General features: G+C 46.0%; 1 protein-coding gene across 1 annotated transcript in view; it reads left to right on the forward strand.

Moving 5' to 3' along the window:
- The window catches only part of TCERG1L (transcription elongation regulator 1 like), a 173,031-nt gene that overhangs the window by 10,524 nt on the left and 140,994 nt on the right, over positions 1-21,513 (forward strand). The window contains exon 4 of the mRNA XM_037010956.2: positions 19,657-19,842. Within this exon, the coding sequence (XP_036866851.2) occupies positions 19,657-19,842 (186 nt within the window). The remainder of the gene's footprint in view (positions 1-19,656; positions 19,843-21,513) is intronic.

Consider the following 21,513-nt stretch of genomic DNA (forward strand, 5'->3'; position numbering starts at 1 on the left):
GTTAGTATGCTGTACATTGAGATATGACGTTTGAAGGAGAGCTCTGATGAATTAAAATATATATTATAAAGTGTAGGCTAAGCACTTAAAATTATAAAAGAAGTCATAACTAATAAAAATTATGGAGATAAAATTGGAATTATGAAAATAACCTGAAAGCAGGCAGAAGAAGAAAAGTATCAAATAACAGAACAAATATTTAAAAAATAATAACTGAAAGATGACAGACTTAAATACAAGGGTGTAAACTACCTAATTAAAAGGCAGAATTTTCAGATTTTCATCCTCAAATATAAAATATCCACAAGAAACTCTTTTTTAATATAAAGACATAGAGTAGTAAAAAGTAAAAACATGCTACATCTTTTATAGCATGGAAATACAAATCAGAAGGCTAGAGTGGCTGTATTAATATTAAGCAAATAGGAATTCAGAAGAAGAAATAGTATCAAGGATAAAAAGGGACATTATATCACTAAAATACATAATTAAGAACATGCCAAGTAGGCACAACAATTGTAAATGTCACCATGTAATAAAAGAGCTTCAGTGTACAGGAGACAAAATGGACTGACTGAACAAAGAAATGGACACACTTGCACTTGAAGATTTCAGCATTCATCTTTCTGTCATTTATAGAGCAGAAAGGCAGAATATCAGGACTTAAAGAATTTACAGAATATTATCCACCAACTTGATTAGATTGACATTTATACAATACTGCCTGATACTTTTTGTGTGCATATGGGACATTCACCAATACAGACCATATTCTAGGCATTAAAACAAGTCAAAAAATTTTAAGTAAAATATAACAATTTGTTATCTGGCCACAATATAATTAAGTTAGAAATTACTAACAGAAAAAAATCCAGAAAATCTCCAAATATCTGGAAATAAAACAAATAATTCCCCAGTAATACATAGATCAAGGAGGAAATGACAGAGGAAACTGGAAAATATTTTGAATTGAAAGAAAATGAAAATATTAAAAAATTTTTATGAGACAAAGCTAAGGTAGTGTTTAGACAGAAATTTACAGCATTAAAATGCCTATGTTAATAAAGAAGAGATTTCCAATGAAGTATTGGCAAACTGAATTCAACAACAAATAAAGAGATCATACATCATGATCAAGTGGGATTTATCCCTGGAATGCAAGGATGGTTCAACGTATACAAATCAATGTGATACATCACATTAATAAATGAAAGAAAAAATCACATGATAATCTCAATAGATGCAGAAAAAGTATTTGACAAAATATAACATCCTTTCATGATACAAATCCTCAACAAATTGAGTGTAGAAGGAATATATTTCAGCATAACAAAGGCCATATGGAACAACCCACAGCTAACAGCACACTCAGTGTTGCAAGGTTGAAAAGATAAGAGCAAAAATCAATGAAACTAAAACAGAAAAATACAAAGAAAATCAATGAATAAGAAAGCTTTTTTTTTTTAAATAATCAATACAATTGAAAAACCCCTGACTATGGAGAATGAGAGAAAAAAGAAAGACAATACAGATGATTGATGTGTGGAATGAGTAAAAGGGCATCACCATGGGTATTAACATAAAAATGTGCTAGTGATGACAGAGTTCTTGTTCATGGAGTTGAAGAATGAGCTTTGCAAACACTCAAGGTAGGAGAGCAAGGTACAGGCTTTTATTTAGAGATAAAGTGAGAGGACAGAGCTCCCGGCTCAGGCCAGGAGGGGACAAGAGAGTCTGGGATGGTGTGTTGTCTAGGGGTTTTATGCATGGTTGAAGATTTTCAGGAATGGGGGCGAAGGGCTAGGGGTGCAGAGTTGTTGAGTTGTCCCTGAATGCTCATTTTTGATGAGTAACAAGAAATTTGCTGCTCTGATTCTTTCTCAGGATAGCAGTTCCCCTCTGGGAGCATGTCAGTTAAGACTGCCTGCCCTGCCCAAGTTGAGCTGCATTGTTGCCTGTTTACTAAAGTGTGTTAAGAATCTTACTTCTTAACTTCTTGGACTGTTTATAGTTGGGCTTGCTTACTAAATTAGTCTTTTTCCTAGGTTGCAGATTACTTGATTAGGATCAGAGAAGGCAACACAGCACATAGACACAGTTAAATAAGCTGGGCCTTTTAGTAGGCTAAGGTAGATTTAACAGTGTCACGATCTAAATTGATGCAGTGAAGTCGCGGGTTATGTTGAGACATTTCTCTTTATCTGTAGAACACTTAAACATCGCGGACCAAGTTGCTCCTGGCCTTTTGAGCTTTAACTGATTTCACTGAAGATGACTGTATTCCTAGTCTGTTATTTTTACCCTAGAGAATTAGTGTGACTCTGACTTTGCATAATGCTTAACACAGAGTTTCAGTAGGGACTTCTTTGCACATTGTTACATTGTTCTGACCGTAATTATCTTGCTTTGCTTTTTCTCCGGAGGAGGCCCTCACCCTACTCCGACTACACCCACGGTCCCTGTCTCATTAGGAGAGTATTATAAACCACTTCACAACAATGAATTTAATAGCTTAGGTGAAATAAGTTCTTTGTAAGTCACAAGCTACTTGTACTCACTCAAGAAGAAATAGAAATACCACTATATCTATTAAAACATTGAATTCATAATTTCATTCCTTTCCCCAGAGAACACTTCAGGCCCAGACCGCTTCACTGGAATTCTATCAGACATTTAAGAAAGAAAGAATGGCAAATTTAAGTAAACTTGTTTGGGAATAAAAGGAATGACATTTCCCAAGTTGTTGTTATTTTTTGAGATCAGCATCCTCTGATATAAAAACGAAATAGATATTGCACAGAGAGACAATTATAGACCAATACACTCCATAAACATAGATGCAAAAATCCTCAAAATAATACTTGCAATGTATAAAATTGATAATACATCTTGATCAAGTGGGAATTTTTCTAGGAACGTAGTGCTGGTTCAACATGAGCAAATCAATGCGTTCGCTTTATCAAAAGAACAAAGAAGAGCAATACAATCACTTCAGTAGATGCAGGAAGCACACACGTCAGACTCAGCATCCATTCAGGGTGAAAACCAACCAACTACCCCCAAGTCAGCCAGGAATCAGGCCACGCTTCCTCAGACCGACAAAGGGCAGCTTAGGGAGAGCAGCAGCTAACGTATTTCGTTGTGAATGCCTGGTGTTTTCTCTCGAAGATTCAGAAGAGGCAAGGGTTTGTATTCTCACTGTGCAGAACTGTGCTGCAAGTTCTAACCAGTGCATAAAGCAAAAAGAAAAAAAGAACAAAGATCATACAGATTGGAAAGGAAGAAACACACAGTCTCCACAGGCAGACAAAATGATTGGCACTCAGACCGTGTCAGAGAGCCCGCCAGCAGCTACAGTCCCACTGTCATTTTGACACGTTTGCAGGATTCCAGGCCAACGTGAACTTCAGCTGTATCCCTGACTCAGTGATGGTAAGGTGTCAGTTCTCTCCAGATCGATGTATAAAGTCCACGTAATCCCGAATAAAGTCCCCGATTCATAGGAATTGACAACCGAGTCTCTGGTCGGTATGGAAAGCCAAGGGCGGGAAGGTGGCCCCCAGGGCTCTGAGACATAAAAACGAGTGTGTGGGACACATACTTAGCTGATGAATGCTTATAATAAAGCTGTGAGAATGAGGGCTTTGTGGAATTGACAAAAGCATAAAAACAAAGATCCACAGATCACACAGTGATGGACCTTTCTGAAATAGACACATACATTTATAGTCAGTTGGCTTTCGATAAAGGCGCAAAGGCGTGTGATACAGAAAAGCTTGCCTTCCCAAGAAATGGTTTTGGAACAACTGAACACCATCTTTAAATAAACAAACAAAGCTGGACGAACACCTTATAAACAAAATTAAATAGATCATAGACCCAATTATAAAATTCCAAACCATAGAATTTCTGAAAGAAAGCATGGAAGAAAGTTCTGTGTCGGCCACGTGGCACTAACAGAATGAAGACAGGGGAACTGTGTCTACTTGTCCTGCGGAGATGCTTGATGTATTTCTTTAACGGCCGTCACACCCGGAGAGGAGCAGAGCCCCGCCTTCAGCTGGAAGACCTTGGGCAGAAGCTTCTCTTTTCCTTCTTGTGTGGATTCCTGGGGTCCCCCACCGTGGTGGCACCACTCTCCGTGAGAACCAGAGTCTCTGCAGAGCACCTGTCTGAGCACTTTGGGCTGTCACCTGTGCTGGTGTTGGGTGGCAGGGGAGCAGTAGGATGTAATCATCACCCCCAGTCAAGGCTCAGCCCAGCTTACCAGGAGGCAAAGTGATGACCTCTCAGCTGACCCTCTGCCTCAGCTCTCAGCCTGGGTTTCTGGAATAAAAGGATAAACAGATGAATCTTTCAGGATCCCCAATTTTACTTGGAGCGCTGGGGGAGATGCTCTGCTTTTATATCATGGAAAAACAGATATTTTAGCAAAAGATGCAGATGCATGTGGCTCGTAGAGATAGCAGGAAGCCCCCAGGGGCCTTTCAGGCCTGAGGAGGCCAGTCTAGGGCCTGTGCTTCACCCAGCTAGTACGCTCATGCTGCCGTCCAGTTGCACAGAAAACTGGGTGGAAATGCAACAAGTGCTATGAATTGTGCCATCTGGAAGAAGTCAGAACAGTACTTGCATGTGAGAAACATTTCTCCAAAGCCATCTCCCGTCAGTGGTTTAAAGTTCGGTGATGTCACAGCACACACTCTGATGCTGGTCTGCCTGGGTTCAGATGACCCCCACACTTGCTAGCTGTGTGACCTTGGAACATTGTTTAACCTCTCTGTGCCTCAGTTTTCCTATCTGAATTGGCATTATTTCAAGAATTAAATGCATTTATTTTGTAATATTAGCCATTGACATAAATGGCTAAAGTCCCCATGGCATCTTCGATGACAGCACTGTTCCTTTGGGTAGATATTCCCACATGATGGGTGTCCCGACAGGACGGAGGAGGGGATGGTGTATTCTTGAAAATGATCGTGTGAGCCAGCTACCCCTTCTGAGAGCTGATAAGTAACCCCTCTGATAGCAGCTGTCCCTTTATATTTTCTCTGTGTGCAGACTGGACTTCAAGCCTCCATTTGTATGAACATTGGTTGTGTTCCTAGACCCAGTGGTAAATTATTCAGATATCAATTAAAATTGAGAGACTGCCTAGATAATGAAAAAAATTAAATGAGATTTGTGTTTCCCAATATAACTCGTATCGTTTAAAGAACCAGGAATTTATTATCACTTTCTCACTGAATTTATAGGTGACATTCCCACAGAGTAATGTATTAATGTGTTGGGAAATGAGAGTTGTATGTTACAGATATGATGCTAAATCATTGTATTAGTGCTGAGATAATACTAAGAAAACAGCTAGGAAGTCTCAGAATTCCATGATAACTGTGGGCTTGAAATCTAAGTTAGACACGATTCCCTTTCTTCTTCTTGGAAGTTTCCAGAAGCTGGTACCTATTCCAGAGCAACAGTCTCCATGGGAAATAGAATGCAAACCATGTATGGAATTTGAAGTTTGTAGTACTCATATTTTTAAAAGTATATTGAACAGGTGAAATTAATTTTAGTAATTTCTTTTATTTAGCTGAATTTGATGTAAAAATTATTAATGAGATATTTGCTTTCACCTTTTTGTGTTGTCTTTGAAATCGAGTGTGTGTTTTACACTCACAGCGCATCTCAAAGCAGAGCAGCTACATTTCAAGTGCTCAATTGCCACACGTGGCTAGTGTCTCCTGTACAGGGCAGGGAGTGTGGGAAGATAATAACCACGTATTTTTTGTGAAGATGTCAAAAATCTATTTGTGAGTACACTTAGAGTGATTACTCAATAAGCTATTAGGATAGTATTTCACTTAATGCCCATTTCTGTGAACACCTTGAATTTAAATATGGTCTTTCTATGTCTATGATCTTATAAAAATAAAGATATATTTTTTCCAACATCTAAAATGTTTAAAAGGTATAAGCTTGTATGGTGTTTATATGCACAAATGGTTTACCCCTTAACACATTTCATTTTTCCCAGTTTAATATTCATCTGTATTTGTTAGATACAGAAAATTTGGAAACTATCGAAATGTAGAAGGAAGAAAAAAAAAGCCACCCACTACAGTAAATATTCACAGTGTCAGTGTATCGGTGCATTCCCATGCATGGGAAAGATTGTAACTAGTTTTATATTTTACTCTGACTTAATATTTTAATATATGTTTCTCTATGATAGTATAAGTTAGTAAATATCATTTTAATTGAGTCTTAAAAATTCAGCTAAAGAATCAGAGTTTACTCAACATAAATACACCAGAGGAAACTATTTCCAGATTTTCACTGTGCATAAATGCTTTTTAGGCATTTGGCCTCATTTCTTTACAACAGCTTTCAAGACATCTTACAAACCTCTTACTCCAAGTTGCTGAAGTCTTTCACTTACTTTGAAGGACACAAGACTGCCTTGGAAGAACTACACAGTGTTGATGCTCAGGAAAAGGATTTGTCTCTTCCTTTCCATTCTTGGGCTTTTAAATTTTACTTTTTAGCACTTTAGCTTTATCCTGGGCTGTCTAGAACTTTCAGCTCAATATCTGATGTAATAATGATAGTAGACAGGCACTCTGAGCAGCTCCCACTGTAAAGGGGATGCTTCTAATACTGTCAGTCAACAATGATATGCATTATTGAGTTTATTAAGGACGACTTATCAAGCTTAGGAAAGTTCCTTCCATCCCTAGTTTGCCAGTGATTATTTTTGTTATCATAACTCAGAGATGAAATCCTCTCAATGTTTTTTCTTTTTTCTAGTAAGATAATCCAGTTTTCTTCTTTTAATCTATTATTGTAGTGTATGATACTTTAAAATGTCATGTAAAATAATTTGCACTCCTTGGTGAGTTGCTGTTGCATGCCCAGCACTCTGCTCTGTGAGGTCATGGCCTGTGCCCCCGTGTGGCATTGGCCTGCCGTTCTCTCTTCTCTTACTCGACACATCTGGTGTTAGTGTGAATGGTGTGCTGACTTCATAGCGTAAATTCAGAAGTAACCCCTTCTTTTTTAATTCATTGCAAGAGTTTTACAATATTTGAATGGGGTACTCCTTAAAAAATAATTTGTAGGACTTGTCTGTTAAAATAGGATCTGTGGGGAGAATTGTAACTACTGATTTAATCCATTTGTTATATGACTATTCATGCTTTCTATTTCTTATTCCTGGTAGATTGATGAGCTATGTATATTTTTTTAGAACTCATACTTACATTTAAGTTTTCAAACTTAATTTTGCATGTACAGTTTTTCATGGTATTTAGTTATCTTTTTAATATCCTATGTTAGCATTCTCATTTTAATGTATAATATTGCTTATTTAAACTTCGTTATTTTAAAACATTTACTTCGACTTTTTTAGAGATTTTCCCCATTCTATTAGAGTTTCAAAGAAACCACTTTTGCCCTTGAAAAATACTTTTCTACAGGTATTTTCAGACTTGCTGAATTCTGTTCTTACCTCTATTTTCTTCCCTCTACTTTGGAGTTATTCATATATTTTTCTTTTCTTAAATTCTTAAGTTGTATATTGCAGGTTATCTTTCTGTCCTCTTTTCTAATGAAAGGTTTAAGGCTATATCTCTCTACATACCATTTTCACTGCTTCCCATAAATTTGTAAATGTAGTAATTTTGTTACCATACACTTTTGTGTTTTTAAAATTTTCATTATAATTTGGTTTGTCATAGGAATTTTTAAAGATTTTTTTCTGTTCACTTCTAATTCATGAGGATTTATAATTTTCTTTTTGTTACTCATTTATAATTGAAGTGAACTCTGGTCAAATATGTGGTCTATATAACAACAACTCTTTTGAAACTTGTGAGATTTGCTTTATGGCCTGGCAAATTACTAGTTTTCACAAATGTCCCATTTATTAAGGTTGATAAGAATATGTATCTGGTAATGTTGGATGCCAGGTTCTGTCAATGTGCATCTGAATAGACATGATAATTATGTTGTTTAATTATACTTTTTCTTTTGGAAATAGTTGAGAAAGACATGGTTAAATCTTGTACCAGGCTGGTGGATTTCTTAAATTCTAGTTCTATCAATTTTAACACTTTCACTAAGTTCATTCATCATCTCAAGTTACCATATTTTCATGGTGATTTTGCCTTTTCTCCATTATATAGTCATTTCATTACTGTCTCCATGCTGACAGCGCTTTGCTTCTCAGAGCCTTGTTGCTCACCACGGTTTTCACAATAGTGTAATAAGATTGCACTGCTTTTTTCTCTTGCCTATGTCTGTCCACATGTCTGTTGTTCAACTTTTCTGTGTGTCCTTACAATTTAAGGGCGTCTTTTCTAGGCATTAAATAGCTGTATTTTTCCCTACTAGCAATCTGTGATTTCAGTGGTCAGGCCATTTACATCTATTATGAATATTCATCTCGTAGGACTTACCTCTCCCCTCTTGGTTTAGTATTACTCTTTCTCTCAATATCTGGTCTCATATCTGGTCCTCTTTACTGTTAATTTAATTTTTTTGTTCATTTTAAAGTTCTATTTTCTTCTGTCATTTGAAATGTATACACTCTGTTTCTATTTAAAAATACCCTGAAAAATGTCATACCGTGACTAGTTCACTTAAAAAGTCCCAAGTTTAGAGGAAAAGAGCCCTGGCTGTCTCACTCACTGCTGGATTCGCAGGGCCTGGTGGAGGGTCCTGACGCTGACGCTTGGCAAACACTAAGCAGGAGTCAATATCACATCAATAGCAGATACAGATGGAGCGCTGCCAGGTGCCATCCTGGTGTATGTGCTGGGGATAGAATGGTAGACAGAACGTGAAAACTCTTCTTTCTTGGGTCTTCTGGTCCAGTTTATTTCGTGAATGTTTTAGTGTATCATTTATATTAAAAGATTAAAATACTCTGATTGGAAAGTTTACAGGTAGGGGGAATGAGTCTTTATGGTGCGACACCCAAGGCCACTTTCACTGGCTTCTGTAATGAAGAATCAGTTGTCTTCTGTTTATTTGGTATTACCAAGACTACGAATTAAGAAAAACAAAAAACTCTGTCAGGAATCCTAAAAAAAATAACATGTGCTCCTAAAGCTCTCACCAGATCGTGGATGTATTTCCTATAATTACATTGTTGAATTCATGCAAATGTGATTTCAATTGGAATTCTGAGAAACTTGAAAGCTTGAGATCTGAATGGCTATGTGTTACGTGTGCTTTGGAGGGGCGGACATGCCGGTGAACCCTTGTAAGCGGCTCTGTGGAAGAGGGGGCTTTCATTTGTGTTGCAGGTGGTAAACAGCGACAGACCAGGGGCTGGGGACCTGGACGTCCTTTTTAAGGAACAGAATAGAAACCTCACCAAGAGGAGTTAGGGACAGAGGCGTGGGAGGGATTGCATGAATGAATGCCCGGAGGTTAAGCCCCAGTGGTTTCCAGTCATCTGCCTTTGGAAAGGAAAGAAACGTGTTTCCCAGAGAAGGTGCCTGTGTTTCTCTGGTCATGATGGCTGATGGTCTCGAGTTTTACTTGCAGCTTCCTGTTCCTCTGGCATCAGTACAAATGCTTTTTATATAAACAATACATTATTCACTCCTTTAAGGAAGATAAGTATTCATTTCAGGTAGCATTATCTTCAATACAGTGGGTTTTTAAAATTGGAAATGAACCTTGAATCTCTTCTGATCTAATTAGCCTGTTTGCATTCATTCCTCACGGCAGGAGACAGACCTGCCTTGCAGACTACTTATGCAGGGGCTGGGGGTGGGGGCCTCAACAGGCCCTTGCACATAATGGACGCTCCAGAAAAGGCACTGACTCGGTGAGGGAAGAGCCAACGCAACCGAGGACGCAGGGAGTGGGGTTTTGCAGTTTGCCACAGAAGGGAAGTTAGTGACTGGTGGTGGCCGACTCGTGCCTTTGGGATCAGAGAAAGAGGCAGATATTGATGCAGGCTTGGATAGGAGGAGAGGAATCGCACAGATAGATGACCACACGGCTTTTGTACATGAAGTGTGATTTGCTCCAAAGGTCCAGGCCAGAAAACCGAGAAGAGTAAGGATGGGGCTGCAAGGTTTGCTTGGATTCTGTGGGTGGCAAGACCTCTCTCCTTTTTGCTGGTGGGGTGGAAAGACAAGGCCCAGGAGGCCTGATTCAAGGCGCCTCTGGTGGCGGGGCTCCCCACGCCTGCCCTGAGCCTGTCACAGGCACCTCTCCAAGGCTGCCCGCGGAATCCGTGCCTTGCAGCCAGAGCAGGTGGCTGTGTGAGTGTGTGCACTTGCAAACATATCCTCCTGGGTTCGGGGTTGTGCAGTCAGAGTTCCCGCGCCTGAGTTCTTGGGGACCACCAGGTGCTGGGGGGCAGAGAGGACCTGGGTGGCCATGGCCACGCCTTGCGTCCTGCAGCCTGGCTGCCCTGGCCCCGACTGCAGCATCCGGGAAGGTCCCCCAGCACTTGCTTCCTGAGCCTTGGCGAGTGACTGATGGGCCCACACATGGAGCAAAGTCCAAAGTTCACGATGCCCTCCTGGCCCCACCCCCACCCCACCGCACCCCCCATCCTGGCGGCAAGCCATCCGCCGCTGCCTTCAGCTCTCTGCTGAGACGTGACCTCAGAGGCTGGCCCCGGCCCCTGCCGTGGGAGAGTGCCCGCGTTTGCCCCCTTCTCTGTGCTGGCGCCTGCCCACTCTGTAAGCCCGTCTGTCCACCACTCCTCGGGACCGAGGCCCCGGGCCAGGGCCGTCTGCTCCTGAGCACAGCCCACACTTGGCAGGAGCTCAGGATACCCGCTGAGTGAGGGGGGGCCTGCACTTAGTTGCCAGCAAGCGGAGAGTGGCCCTTGTATGTGGCACAGGCCACCCCCTCACCTGCTTGCAGGAGGCTTTCCAGCAGTTCCTCTGTGGAGCTGTGGTGACCTGGGACTGCTGTCACGGCTCTGGGGTGGGCATCCACTGCCACATAAACCCCTTAGGGTTCAGGGGCTAGGGATCAAAATGAACCAAAATCTCCCTCCTATTATCCATTGTTTTCCATTGTCTCTGTAATGGGTCTGGGGATTTAAGCCCCTTTTGTCCTCAGTGGCCCATGCGTGGGGTGCAGGGCTGACTGGGGTGTGGTCCAGGCCCCCGGCCAGGCCTGTGTGCGAGAGGACGCCCCTGGGTCCTGCAGCTCCTGTACCGTCAAGGATGTGACTCTCCCTGGTCCCCGCCATGCCTGCGCTCCGTACAGTGGGCGCTCGTCCGCCTTAGGTTATCGGATCCACACGGACAGGCACAACGGTGCCATGGCCTGCCATAGCTGAACGTGATTTGGTCACCATGCTTCAGCAGCAGCTACATGTGATGAGAACATTTCTCTGAAAATTTCTTTCTTAAAGATTTTCATTCTTAAGCACCTGAGCATTCACTGGAGGAGGTAAGGAACCCTGGCCAGGGGCTGTTTCCTGGGAAAGCACGTGGGTTCAGAGGAGTGAAGTCGTCAGTGTGGACACGTCGATCCGGTGTGACCCCTTAAGCCCCCTCTGCTGCCCTGCACTGTCCTGCAGTTCACCTGGGGAGATTTGGGGACAGACCCAGCCTGGCAGCTGGTGCAGGGACAGGCGTGTTTGGTGTCTCCATTATGAGGCATTCGATCATCTTAATTTCATAGTGAGGATGGGCACAGCAAGGCAGAACATTCTTAGACATCGTCATTGGTTGATGACATTGCTGTCTAAATGTGTCTCTGAGAGAGAGACATAGGCTGAGAATGATTTCCTGTGCTTTATTACTGCCATAGGTTCTTGTGAGACAGGTAAGAGGTGAGCATGAATCATGTGTGCATCGAGCATAATGAAGTGGTTCCAGAACAGCTGCCTGGAGATTAGCAGCACAGTTCTGCTGAGCATGTCGCAGAGCCCCTTCACGCGACTTGTGTTGCTGAGGAAGCAAATAGGATTTTGTACTGTTTTCAAGGTCAGTGAAACCTCAGGCTGCCTCTTAGGGTGCCTCTCACAGCTTTTATAGGATAAGCACTTTATTTTAAGGCAAAAGGTTAGTCTTTTGCCAACACTGTTGCATCTGTAGAAAAAGACACTCCCTTTAGGGACAACTGTGCAATAGGACAGGCGTGGCTGGGTCCCCATGGGGAGCCCCACTCAAGAGAACGCTCAGAAGTTGAAGAATATTCATGGATGCATCAAGCCCACTAAGCAACTTACAGGATGGATCCTTCCTGGAAGGAAGGAGACAAATGTCCAGGAGCTGCCCAGTTGACACGGGTCTGTTCAGCACCCACTGTGTGCACAGGACCTAAGCATGTCCTGCTGTCAAGGAGTTTACAGGTGTGTAAGGTGGCGGTAGCTCCGGCTCAGGTGTCCTGGTGGGAAGTGAGTCCAGCAGAGGCAAGGGGCTCTTCTGAGCCAGCGCTCAGGTGCGGTGGGTGGCATGCATGCGCACTGCCACAGCCCACTCCCCATCCGGCACCTGAGCCCAGGGCCGCTGCCCTCCGTGCAGAAGCTGGCTTCTGTAGCTGGCTCGGCTGAGGGTGCTCAGGAGAAGTCATCATCAAACCGTCTGCTGTTTATCAGTGAAGTTGCTGTTTTGCTCCGTCTATTCCCTTCCTTCCCGGACTCAGTTCATTATGGCAATCAGGATATTTAGATTACCTGGTATTAGCAGCAATTTGTTCTTTGGGGTAGTGTAATTAATCTCTAGTTTTAATAAAATGAATATTCAAATTATGTATACCTAGTTACATGAAATAATAAAAATAACAATATATTAGTGTTTCTAAGCTGATGCACAAAGCTAAGTGCATCCGCCACCCTCTTAGCATTAAGTAATTGTCACATCCCCCACTGGGGCGCCGAGGTGGGGGAACTGATTCCACTCTCCTGTGCAGCACGTGCCAATCCCGGGTGGCCGCCCGGAGATCAAGTTCAGACTTCTGTCCAAATGGGGGCTGTGCTCATTCACGTCATGGTGGCGGGGCCCAGTGAACAGCTTGGGCTCACATCCTCAGGTGTCCCTGGTGGGGACCCACAGGCAAAGCACGCCTTTGGCTCTGTAGGTCTGTGGGAGAACGTCAGAGGGTCCCTGGAGCTGTGAGAAGGAGCTGGATCAACCCTGGCCGGGGTCAATGCCAGGAGCACCCTTCATCATAGTGTCTGGACAATAACTTGGAGGGATCGTCAATCACAGGGTGGGGGCAGGGCACCACTAAGAGGTCTCAGGTCTGTACCCACAGCCCCTGAGCCTGCCCAGCCCCACCCAAATAACAATTAAGGATGGGGTCCTAGGAGTACAGAAGGGCTCTGTGGTTCCCACACTCATCACAGATGCTTAGTGGCCATACAAAGGGATGAATGCCACCTGGCTCTGACTTAAAGCCTTTGGAAAGGCAGATGGGAGATGGGATATAGCAGGGGGTTGGCAGGGGTCCTTGGGGCCTGGGAGAGACTCCGTGTGACTTGAAATGTGTGTAGTTGTGGACGAAGTTAGCTTGAAATGAGTCAAATTACAGCAGTGCCTGGTGTCGGGAAGAGCTAGTTCCTAGCAAAGCCTTCGCTGAAAGGCAGGACTTGGTCCTGTTGGCAGAGGGCTTCTGTGCACAGAAGATCATGCCTGGACATCAGCAAACTCAAGGAAGGGACCCTGTGGACACAGTGCAAGGGTGTGTACAGGAAAGTCACCTTCCCAGTGCCATACAGAGGGGACGGAGAAATAAGCAGAGCATGTGGGAAGGGTGCTGGGCCAGCTCGCCACCAGCAAGCGTCGTCCCTGTGGGCAGCCCCTCCCTCGGCGTGCAGCCACACTGCCTCAGAGCCCGGACACAGAGAAGACAGATGTGGGGGCTCCCTGAGCAGCTGCAATGCAGAGGGACCCAGTCACGGAACAGGTAACTTGGCAAGTGAGGGCGACTGTCCGACCCATCTTACAGGCTTGCTTCATGGGCCCATGGCAGACTTTAACCATCCCCAGGATCCGATGCCTTTTTCAGAAAACAGCCAGAACTTACAGATACCAAGGAAAGCAAACAAAAGCGAAAGGCCACCTATTTCAGCAGTGGTTGAAAAACACATTCAGGAATTTTCTGTGGCTCATTCTTTAGATGCACAGACACACAAAACCTGTCACTAGTCTTCCTAAAAGGGATGGGTTGAATTCAGGTGAATTTCCCTATTCCTGGGAGCAGTGCATCAAGGCACCGGCGCACAGCGCTGTCAGGACAGGAGGGAAAAACAGCTCTGCTCTGGATGCTGGTCCCTGCAGGGCTGAGCCCACTGATTCTGGAGCCGAATGAATGCAGGGTGCCCACCTGTGGGTCCTCTGCCCTCTGCATGTCAAACCACATGTGCCCACTGCAGCCCCAGACCCGCCTTGCCGTGGAAGCACAGCACATGTGCCTCCTGCCTGAAGTCACCGCTCTGATCCAACAGCCGTTTTTGCAGAATACATTGCCAGTTGGAAGATACGTTGCCTGAAGGATTCCCACCATAGCGGAAACTGTTTGCTAAATATACACAATAAACTAATGATTGTTTATTCTTTAGAATGTGTGGCTCAGCACAGAGAACACAACAGCTGGTGTTTGCCAGGTGAGGGTCCTCCTCAGCAGAAGCCCTACCAGCATCCTGGGGTTTACTCGACACCCCGTGCCTCCTCTAAGGCCAAAGGGCTGGCCCTCTGCATTCTCACAGACACAACACTCCAAGGCCTTGGCCCTGTTCTTTGGTGATGACACAGAAGTTACATGTGGAGCATTTAACCCTTCTGCAGCCCACTGAGCCTTACAATTCCCAGCTTGGTACTTAGGGACACCCTGATGCCAGAGCGGTCCCTGCAGCAGAGCATCCGCGGCAGAGGCCAGGGGCTGCACCATGTGAGGGCCCCTCCAGCACTGCCCCCCCCAGCTTGCCTCTGCAGAGCAAAGGCTCTGACAGACCCCCTGGGTCGGGAGCTGGCTCTCCCAGCACCTGCCTGGTGGGGAAGAGAAAACCCCTGAGGGGCAAGAAGCCATAGCGCTGTGGGCCCTGGAGCGGCCCCCTGAGCCTGCCCAGGGCTGGGTTCCCATGCTCAGTAGTGCCAGTTCTTGCACCGCCAGCCTCCCCTCCCGCCCCTCCCCTCTGCTGGATTCTGGGAAAAGCAGGCAGCAGCTGGCTGGATTCCAGTTTGAGGGGAGGTTCTGGGCTGGGCGGTGCTGACAGCTAGGGGGCCTGGGAACAGAGCAGCTCGCGGGAGGCTGCCTGCCTGCCCTCCGGGTTGCTGAGAGTGAGTCTTAGTTAAGTCCTTGTGTCAGCTGTGCCCATTGGCCTCCTGTGGGTATGGGCTCAGCGTGGGCTCTGGCCGTGCAAAGGAGAAAGTCCTCCAGACACTCCAGTCCTCTTGGGGTCTTGGACAAGAGGTCCAGCACCAGCTCTGTGGGGGCCACCTGGCTGAGGGGTCTGCGGCCTCTGTCCTCCGGGGCCTGTGAGAAGGGTCTGAGCTCTAATTGAGTCCTGCTGTCTTTGGCCACAAACAGGGACACTGGAAGTTCCCCTTCACATGGCTGTGGGGGTTGCTCAGGATGAGCGCCCACAAAGCTCTTTTGCAAGTCTGGCTGCTGGAGATGGCGACACGTCACGAGGCAGCTCAGGGGTGAGAGCGTGGCAGGCCTGGCGTTTCCCCAGCAGCAGCGGGCCTGTGCTCTCTCCTCGGGCCTTCTGCAAGGGAAGCCCATGACTAATTACTGTTTTGTAAAACTGATTTTTTAAGTAACTCTTACGGCGTAGCATTTCTGGCTTACCTCCTAGCAGTCTTTGGCTGGACCTCTGATCCCACTGCCTGTCTATTCCATTGAGGGGTTCTCAGCAGTCCCCTGGGGAGAGCAACTTACGATGATTATTTATCAGTCCAGCCCATTTGCTGAGTGCCTGCTCCTCTTCTGGACTGGGCTCCAGAGGTGTCCCCCGGGAGAGCAGCTGGCACCCCCTGGCCACACTGGCTCCATGCACCTCTGGGCCGCCTGTCCTGCAGATCTTTATCAGTTGACAGGTGTCTGCTTTCCCATCCCCTTCCCAGTGCCAAGCTGTGCACAGTTTGGCATGTGGAGATGCCTGGTAGGTGCCTGAGCAAACGGTGCCGGGAAGGGACTTGGGGGAAGCACCACCTCCTGCCGTGACTCCCCGGGCTTTACGGTCGTGAGCCCGTCAGTAACAGTGCCTGTGCGCCAGCCCCCCAGCACTCACGTGTGCTCTTGGTGCGCTGGACGTTTGGAGCAAGGTTCTGCACACACATCAGGTATCTGGGTCAGACGTTGACACCCAGGGCCCCTCCCGGAGGCCGGGGGCCAGTGGCATCCTTGCCCTGAGAAGGCCTGGGCTCTTCCCGTCTCATCCAGCAGTTATGACAATGATTTTGTTAGTGTTGGTTACTACCTTTCTATGTCCACTGATACTATTCATTCAACTTTGTGAGCTAACTGGAGGGAGCTGCATTTTTATACGTAACCAAATGAATTCAAAGCAGGTTAAAAACTCTCTCTCCAAGTTTTTTTGGTTTTTTTTTTCCCAAGAGGCAGGTAAGCTTTATTCATGTATTTTTCTTTTCAGTTGACACATCATTTTTTCCCAGCTTTACTGAGAAATAATCGACAGACGTCACTGTGTGAGCGTGAGGCACACAGCGTCGTGGTTTCTTGTGCACATGCTGTGGAGTGATGGCCATGGTAGCTTCAGCTCGCACCCGTCTTCTCACTTAGATGCAATGGAAAGAAAAGGAGAGGCCCTCATGATGAGAACTGTTGGCGTCTCTGCTCACCAGCTGTCCTGTGTCTCACGGCAGTGTCAGCTCCAGTCCTCCTGTCGGGCCGTCCATCCCCAGTGCCTCCTTACTTATCCCATAACTGAAGGCTGCCCTTGTACCCCCCTTCCTCCTCTCCCCCTGCACCACCTCTGCCTCTGGTCACCAGAAGTCTAAGCTCTTTTTTCACCAATTTGTTTGTTCAGAGTCCACGTCCAAGTAAGATCCTACAGTACCCGTCTTACTTCACTGAGCATAATGCCTTCAAGGCCTGCCCGTTGGTCACAAATGCCAGTTCCCCACATGTTGTGGCTGAGTAATATTCCACTGTGCAGATGCACCGCATCTTCTGTACCCATTCATCCATCTGTGGGCACGGGCTGTTCCCAGGCGGTGGCTATTGTAAATAATGTTGCTCTGAAGGTGGGGGTGCAGGTATCTTTTCCAGTTAGTGTTTTCTTTACCTCTGGATAGATCCCCAGAAGTGGGATTGCTGGATCATATTGCAGTTCTATGTTTAATTTTTTGAAGATCCCCCGGACTGTCTTCCACTGTGGCTGCCCCAGGTGTAACCCCACCAGCAGTGTCCAGGCTCCCTTTCCCCCACAGCCTCATGGCATCGATTACCTCCCCTCCTTTTGATGACGGCCGTGCTGACCGCAGTGCGGTGGTATCTCACTGTGGTTCGGATATGCGTGTCTGATGGTCAGTGATGCTGAGGGCATCTCCTTCTGTACCTGTTGGCCTTTCATGTATCTTCTTTAGAAAATTGTTTATTCAGGTTCTTTGCCCATTTTTAATATAATTTTATTTTTTGCTAGGGACTTGTACAAGTTCTTTATATATCTTGGAATATTTACCCCTTATCAGATAAATGGTTTTTAAATATTTTTTCCCCTTCTGTAGGCTGTCTTTTCGTTTTGTGGATGGTTCATTTTTCTGGTTAGAAGCAGCAGTAGTCTTAGCCTATGATCCAGCAATCACACTCCTTGGTATTTACCCAAATGAATTGAGAACTCACTTCCAAACAGAATATGGAACATATGTTTATAGCTGTTTTATTCCAACCGCCAAAACCTGAAACTGCAAACTGCAAACTTTAGTCAATAAGAATGTGTCTGTGCTGTTTCATCGACAGTGACAAATGCAGCTCACCAACGCCAAGGGGTGATGAGAGAGGAAACGGGGTGCAGAATATACAGGATTGCTCTGTATTTTCTGCTCAGTTTTTCTGTAAACCTGAAGTTGCTCTACAAAAAATACCTAATTTTTAAAATCTGTCTATGCCCACAATAGAGAATTTGGAAAACAAGGAAAGACAGAAACAGAGAGAGACTAAATAGAATCAGGCAGAGCTCAGCCTGCCCCCCTCCTCCGCGTCCAGCAGAGCAGCCAGGACGAGCGCCTTAAAGCAAGTCAGAGCGGGTCCCTCTGCTCCACAGGCTGCGTGCGGGCCTCACTCAGAGGACGAGGCCCAGTCATCATCACTTGGCCCTCCTGACCTCCTTGCAGCTTCTGGAACATGCGGGGAGGCCTTTACACTTCCTTTCCCTGCCCCTGGCCCACCATGCCCTGCGTGACTCCCCTCCTTGCCTCCCAGGGGCTGTCACCTGACAACCCCGGTTAAGGCGGAAACCCACCTGCTAATTCTCAGTCCCCTTTTCCTGCTTTGCTTTTCTGCCATTAACCTGTAGCATCGAGCAAAGCCCCAGGAAGGGTGTGCACCGTGAGCCTTCCCTACCTGGGAGGGGTGGTCCCCGAGGGCCGCCTCCGTCTGTCTGACTCACTGCTCTGCCCCAGGAGCTGCAGTGTTCTTTGCATCCAGTCAGCCAAACACAGATCTGTTCACTGAATGACCATATCGTGTGGAAGTAAAGTGATTTTGTCATCTGCTTTATTTACTGAACATACTGGGAGCCATTCCCAACAGCCCTGAGCGTCCTTCCTGGATGAGTCTACTGGCTGTTTAACATCTCATTAAGTGGGCGCACTTGTTTATACACCCATGTGCCTTTTGCTGATAATTCTAGTTTCTCACTATAAGCCTTTATGTGCGGGCATTAGGCATGCGGCTGAATTATAGGAAGGGCAATGCCAGATCAAAAGTTGTGAGTTATATTAAGGTTTTTAAAACATATTTCCAAATTACTCTCCAGAACTGGAAAAACTTGACTTGCCCCATCACTGTAAGCTGGTAGCTACAAAATATTTCTTAGAAATCACAATTATTGGAGGAACTGAGGAGTCCATTAAAAAAAAAAACCTTTAAAGAAAAGGTGCAGACAGAAGCAAGCTTTCAAGTTCTTCAATGACAATGCTGAGAAAGACCAGCTGGGCTCCACGCCAGGGGCCTGCCTTCTCCCGGAAGTGTCCAGGCCGGGACGGGTGCCAGGATAGTCCCGTGGAGCGGCTGGCGAGGTGGCCGGCCACATCCTCTGGAAACCTTTCTCCACTTTGACCCGCAGCTGCCCCCTCCTCTGAGGCCACCTCCCACATCTTTCATGGGCCTGTCCCCGGCCACTGCCAGCTCTTGCTCTGAGTCATTGTTCACTGGTCACCATCATGTCTGAGTGTGTATCACATGTGCACCACAGCAGGTTCCTTCTCTTTGAGGCACTTACATCCCCTGCTGATGGTAAGCTCTGTGACTTCCTGGAATCTGTGACCCACATGGCAGTGTGGGTGTGCTGCATGCACAACCAGCATTCTGGCCATTTGAGAGCTCATCACACTTCCCCTGGGAGAGCAGCACACAGCCTGGGCCTCCAAGGAAGGAGGTCGACACCACTCATTTCCTGGGTGCGTGTAGGCTGCATCGCGAGGTGGCACCTGTCCCTATGAACACTGGTGTCCCCGTGCTGACCTTCCTGTCCCCCTTCTACAGGTGGTCGCCACAACAGCCTTAAGCCCATCAGCGGTAGCCCTGCCTTCGCCATCGCTGCAGCCGCTGCCACCGTGGTCTCCGTGGACCCTGAGCGACTGGGGGGCCCATCACCCTCCAGCGTGCAGCCTTGCCACTTCCTGACGTTGGCGCCCATCAAATTACCCCTGCGGACCACCTCCTTCCCTGGTAAGCACAGAGCATGGGCTCCCAAAGCCTTGCGCCAGCTGTTCCAGAACCCACCACACGCCCATGAGGCGAGAACCAGGCCACCTCGGGTTCTCAGGACCTGGATCCGTGGGAGGGGGAGGGGGCGTCGAGCCTGGCCGTGGGGGCATTCAGTAGGCGGTGTACAGGTTGCCTCATTTTCAGGTGGCACAAATGGGCCTTTGTTCCATTGGACAGTTTTGTTAAGTCACCCCAGACACTTTCTGCTGTAAAGCTAGGTTTAAATTTCTGTTTGGAGAAATAAGACTTCCCTTTACGAGCTCCTTAGCAGGAGTGATACAATACCAATAGGGAAAGGACACCAGAAGTCTGTCGAGTTCTTATGCAGAACATGGAAGAAGGCAAAGATTCCATGCAAGAGCATAGTTAATATCTAAGTTAATAAAACACAGAAAACACAGTGCTGACACTGGCATGGAGCTCTCCCTGAGCCATCCACGTGGGCTTGCCAGCTGGGCCCATTCTGAACACCCAGGGTGGGTTTTGCGGAAGTGGGTGGCCCCACCACCGTGGTGGGGCCTCTGTGGAAGCCCCCAAAGCCTGTGGCTTGGTACAGAGCCCCGGAGCTCTTTGTGCCCTTGATGCAGGGTGTGTCCTCTTATCCTGCAATGTCCTCAGGTGGACGCTCGGTGCCCTGAGCGGTGCCAGGATGCGTGATGAGGCATTTGGGGGAGACGGAGGTCCTGGGTCCCACACTGCTGCAGCCCTGGTGTCCACGTGGGCTCACGTGTTTGGCCACACGTGTGTATCTGTGAACCGTAACCAGCTTGCCACGTGTGGTGTAAGTTTAGGCCCTCCCCTTAAATGTAGCAAAGGCCACATTGATTGGATGACACCTGATAATCTCACATCTTGTGAACAAGCACTTTGACTTCAGTTTTAGTTTTTCATGTGATACAATAAGACTGGGATAGAAATTCTGTGGACTTTTCTACAGTTAATACTAGAATGCTAATTTTGGTATTAATATCATTAATTGCTAGGTTATTAGTAATAGGAAACACCGCTAGGTTATGAGATACATGCACATGCAAGTCTGTGGTAGAAAAAAATAACCTTTTTCTTTACTTTCCAGTTTGGGGAGCGTTTTTGTTGTGCTGACCTTGTTTCTGGCAAATCTAATGTGGTCTTTGAACCTGGGCCTGGGTTTCCGTGTTTCTCTATTGGGTTGATGAATTAGCTGGTCACTAGAACATGATATTCTCAAGAACAAAATCTTATTTCTATTTCAGCATGTTAGTGAGCATGCATTTAGGGTGTGATGGGGAAATAAATAAAAGACATAAATGGTCTCTTGTGTAGAACATAATTAACAGCTGTGTCGAGATTTTTGTTAAAACCCATCAGTCCATTGGCATTTATTAAGGATGACTTACTGTTTTCTGAGAAAATTAATCTCATAAAGGACCCAAACCTGTGTACCCCAGGGGTGACTTCGCATTCTATGTCTCTTACATGATTTATAAGGGGACATCATCATTGACTGTCTTTCTATGTTTGCATTTTGTAAGACCCTATAATCAAATTTGCTATAATGTGCACTCAGGAAAGGTAGGCATCAATGTTATCTGCCTTAGAATTAACTGTGGAAATGGGCTGTCAAAAGATGAAGGGGCAGAATTCAATAGATGG

The sequence above is a fragment of the Manis javanica genome, chromosome 7, assembly GCF_040802235.1.
Source record: "Manis javanica isolate MJ-LG chromosome 7, MJ_LKY, whole genome shotgun sequence".
Classification (NCBI taxonomy): Eukaryota; Metazoa; Chordata; class Mammalia; order Pholidota; family Manidae; genus Manis; species Manis javanica.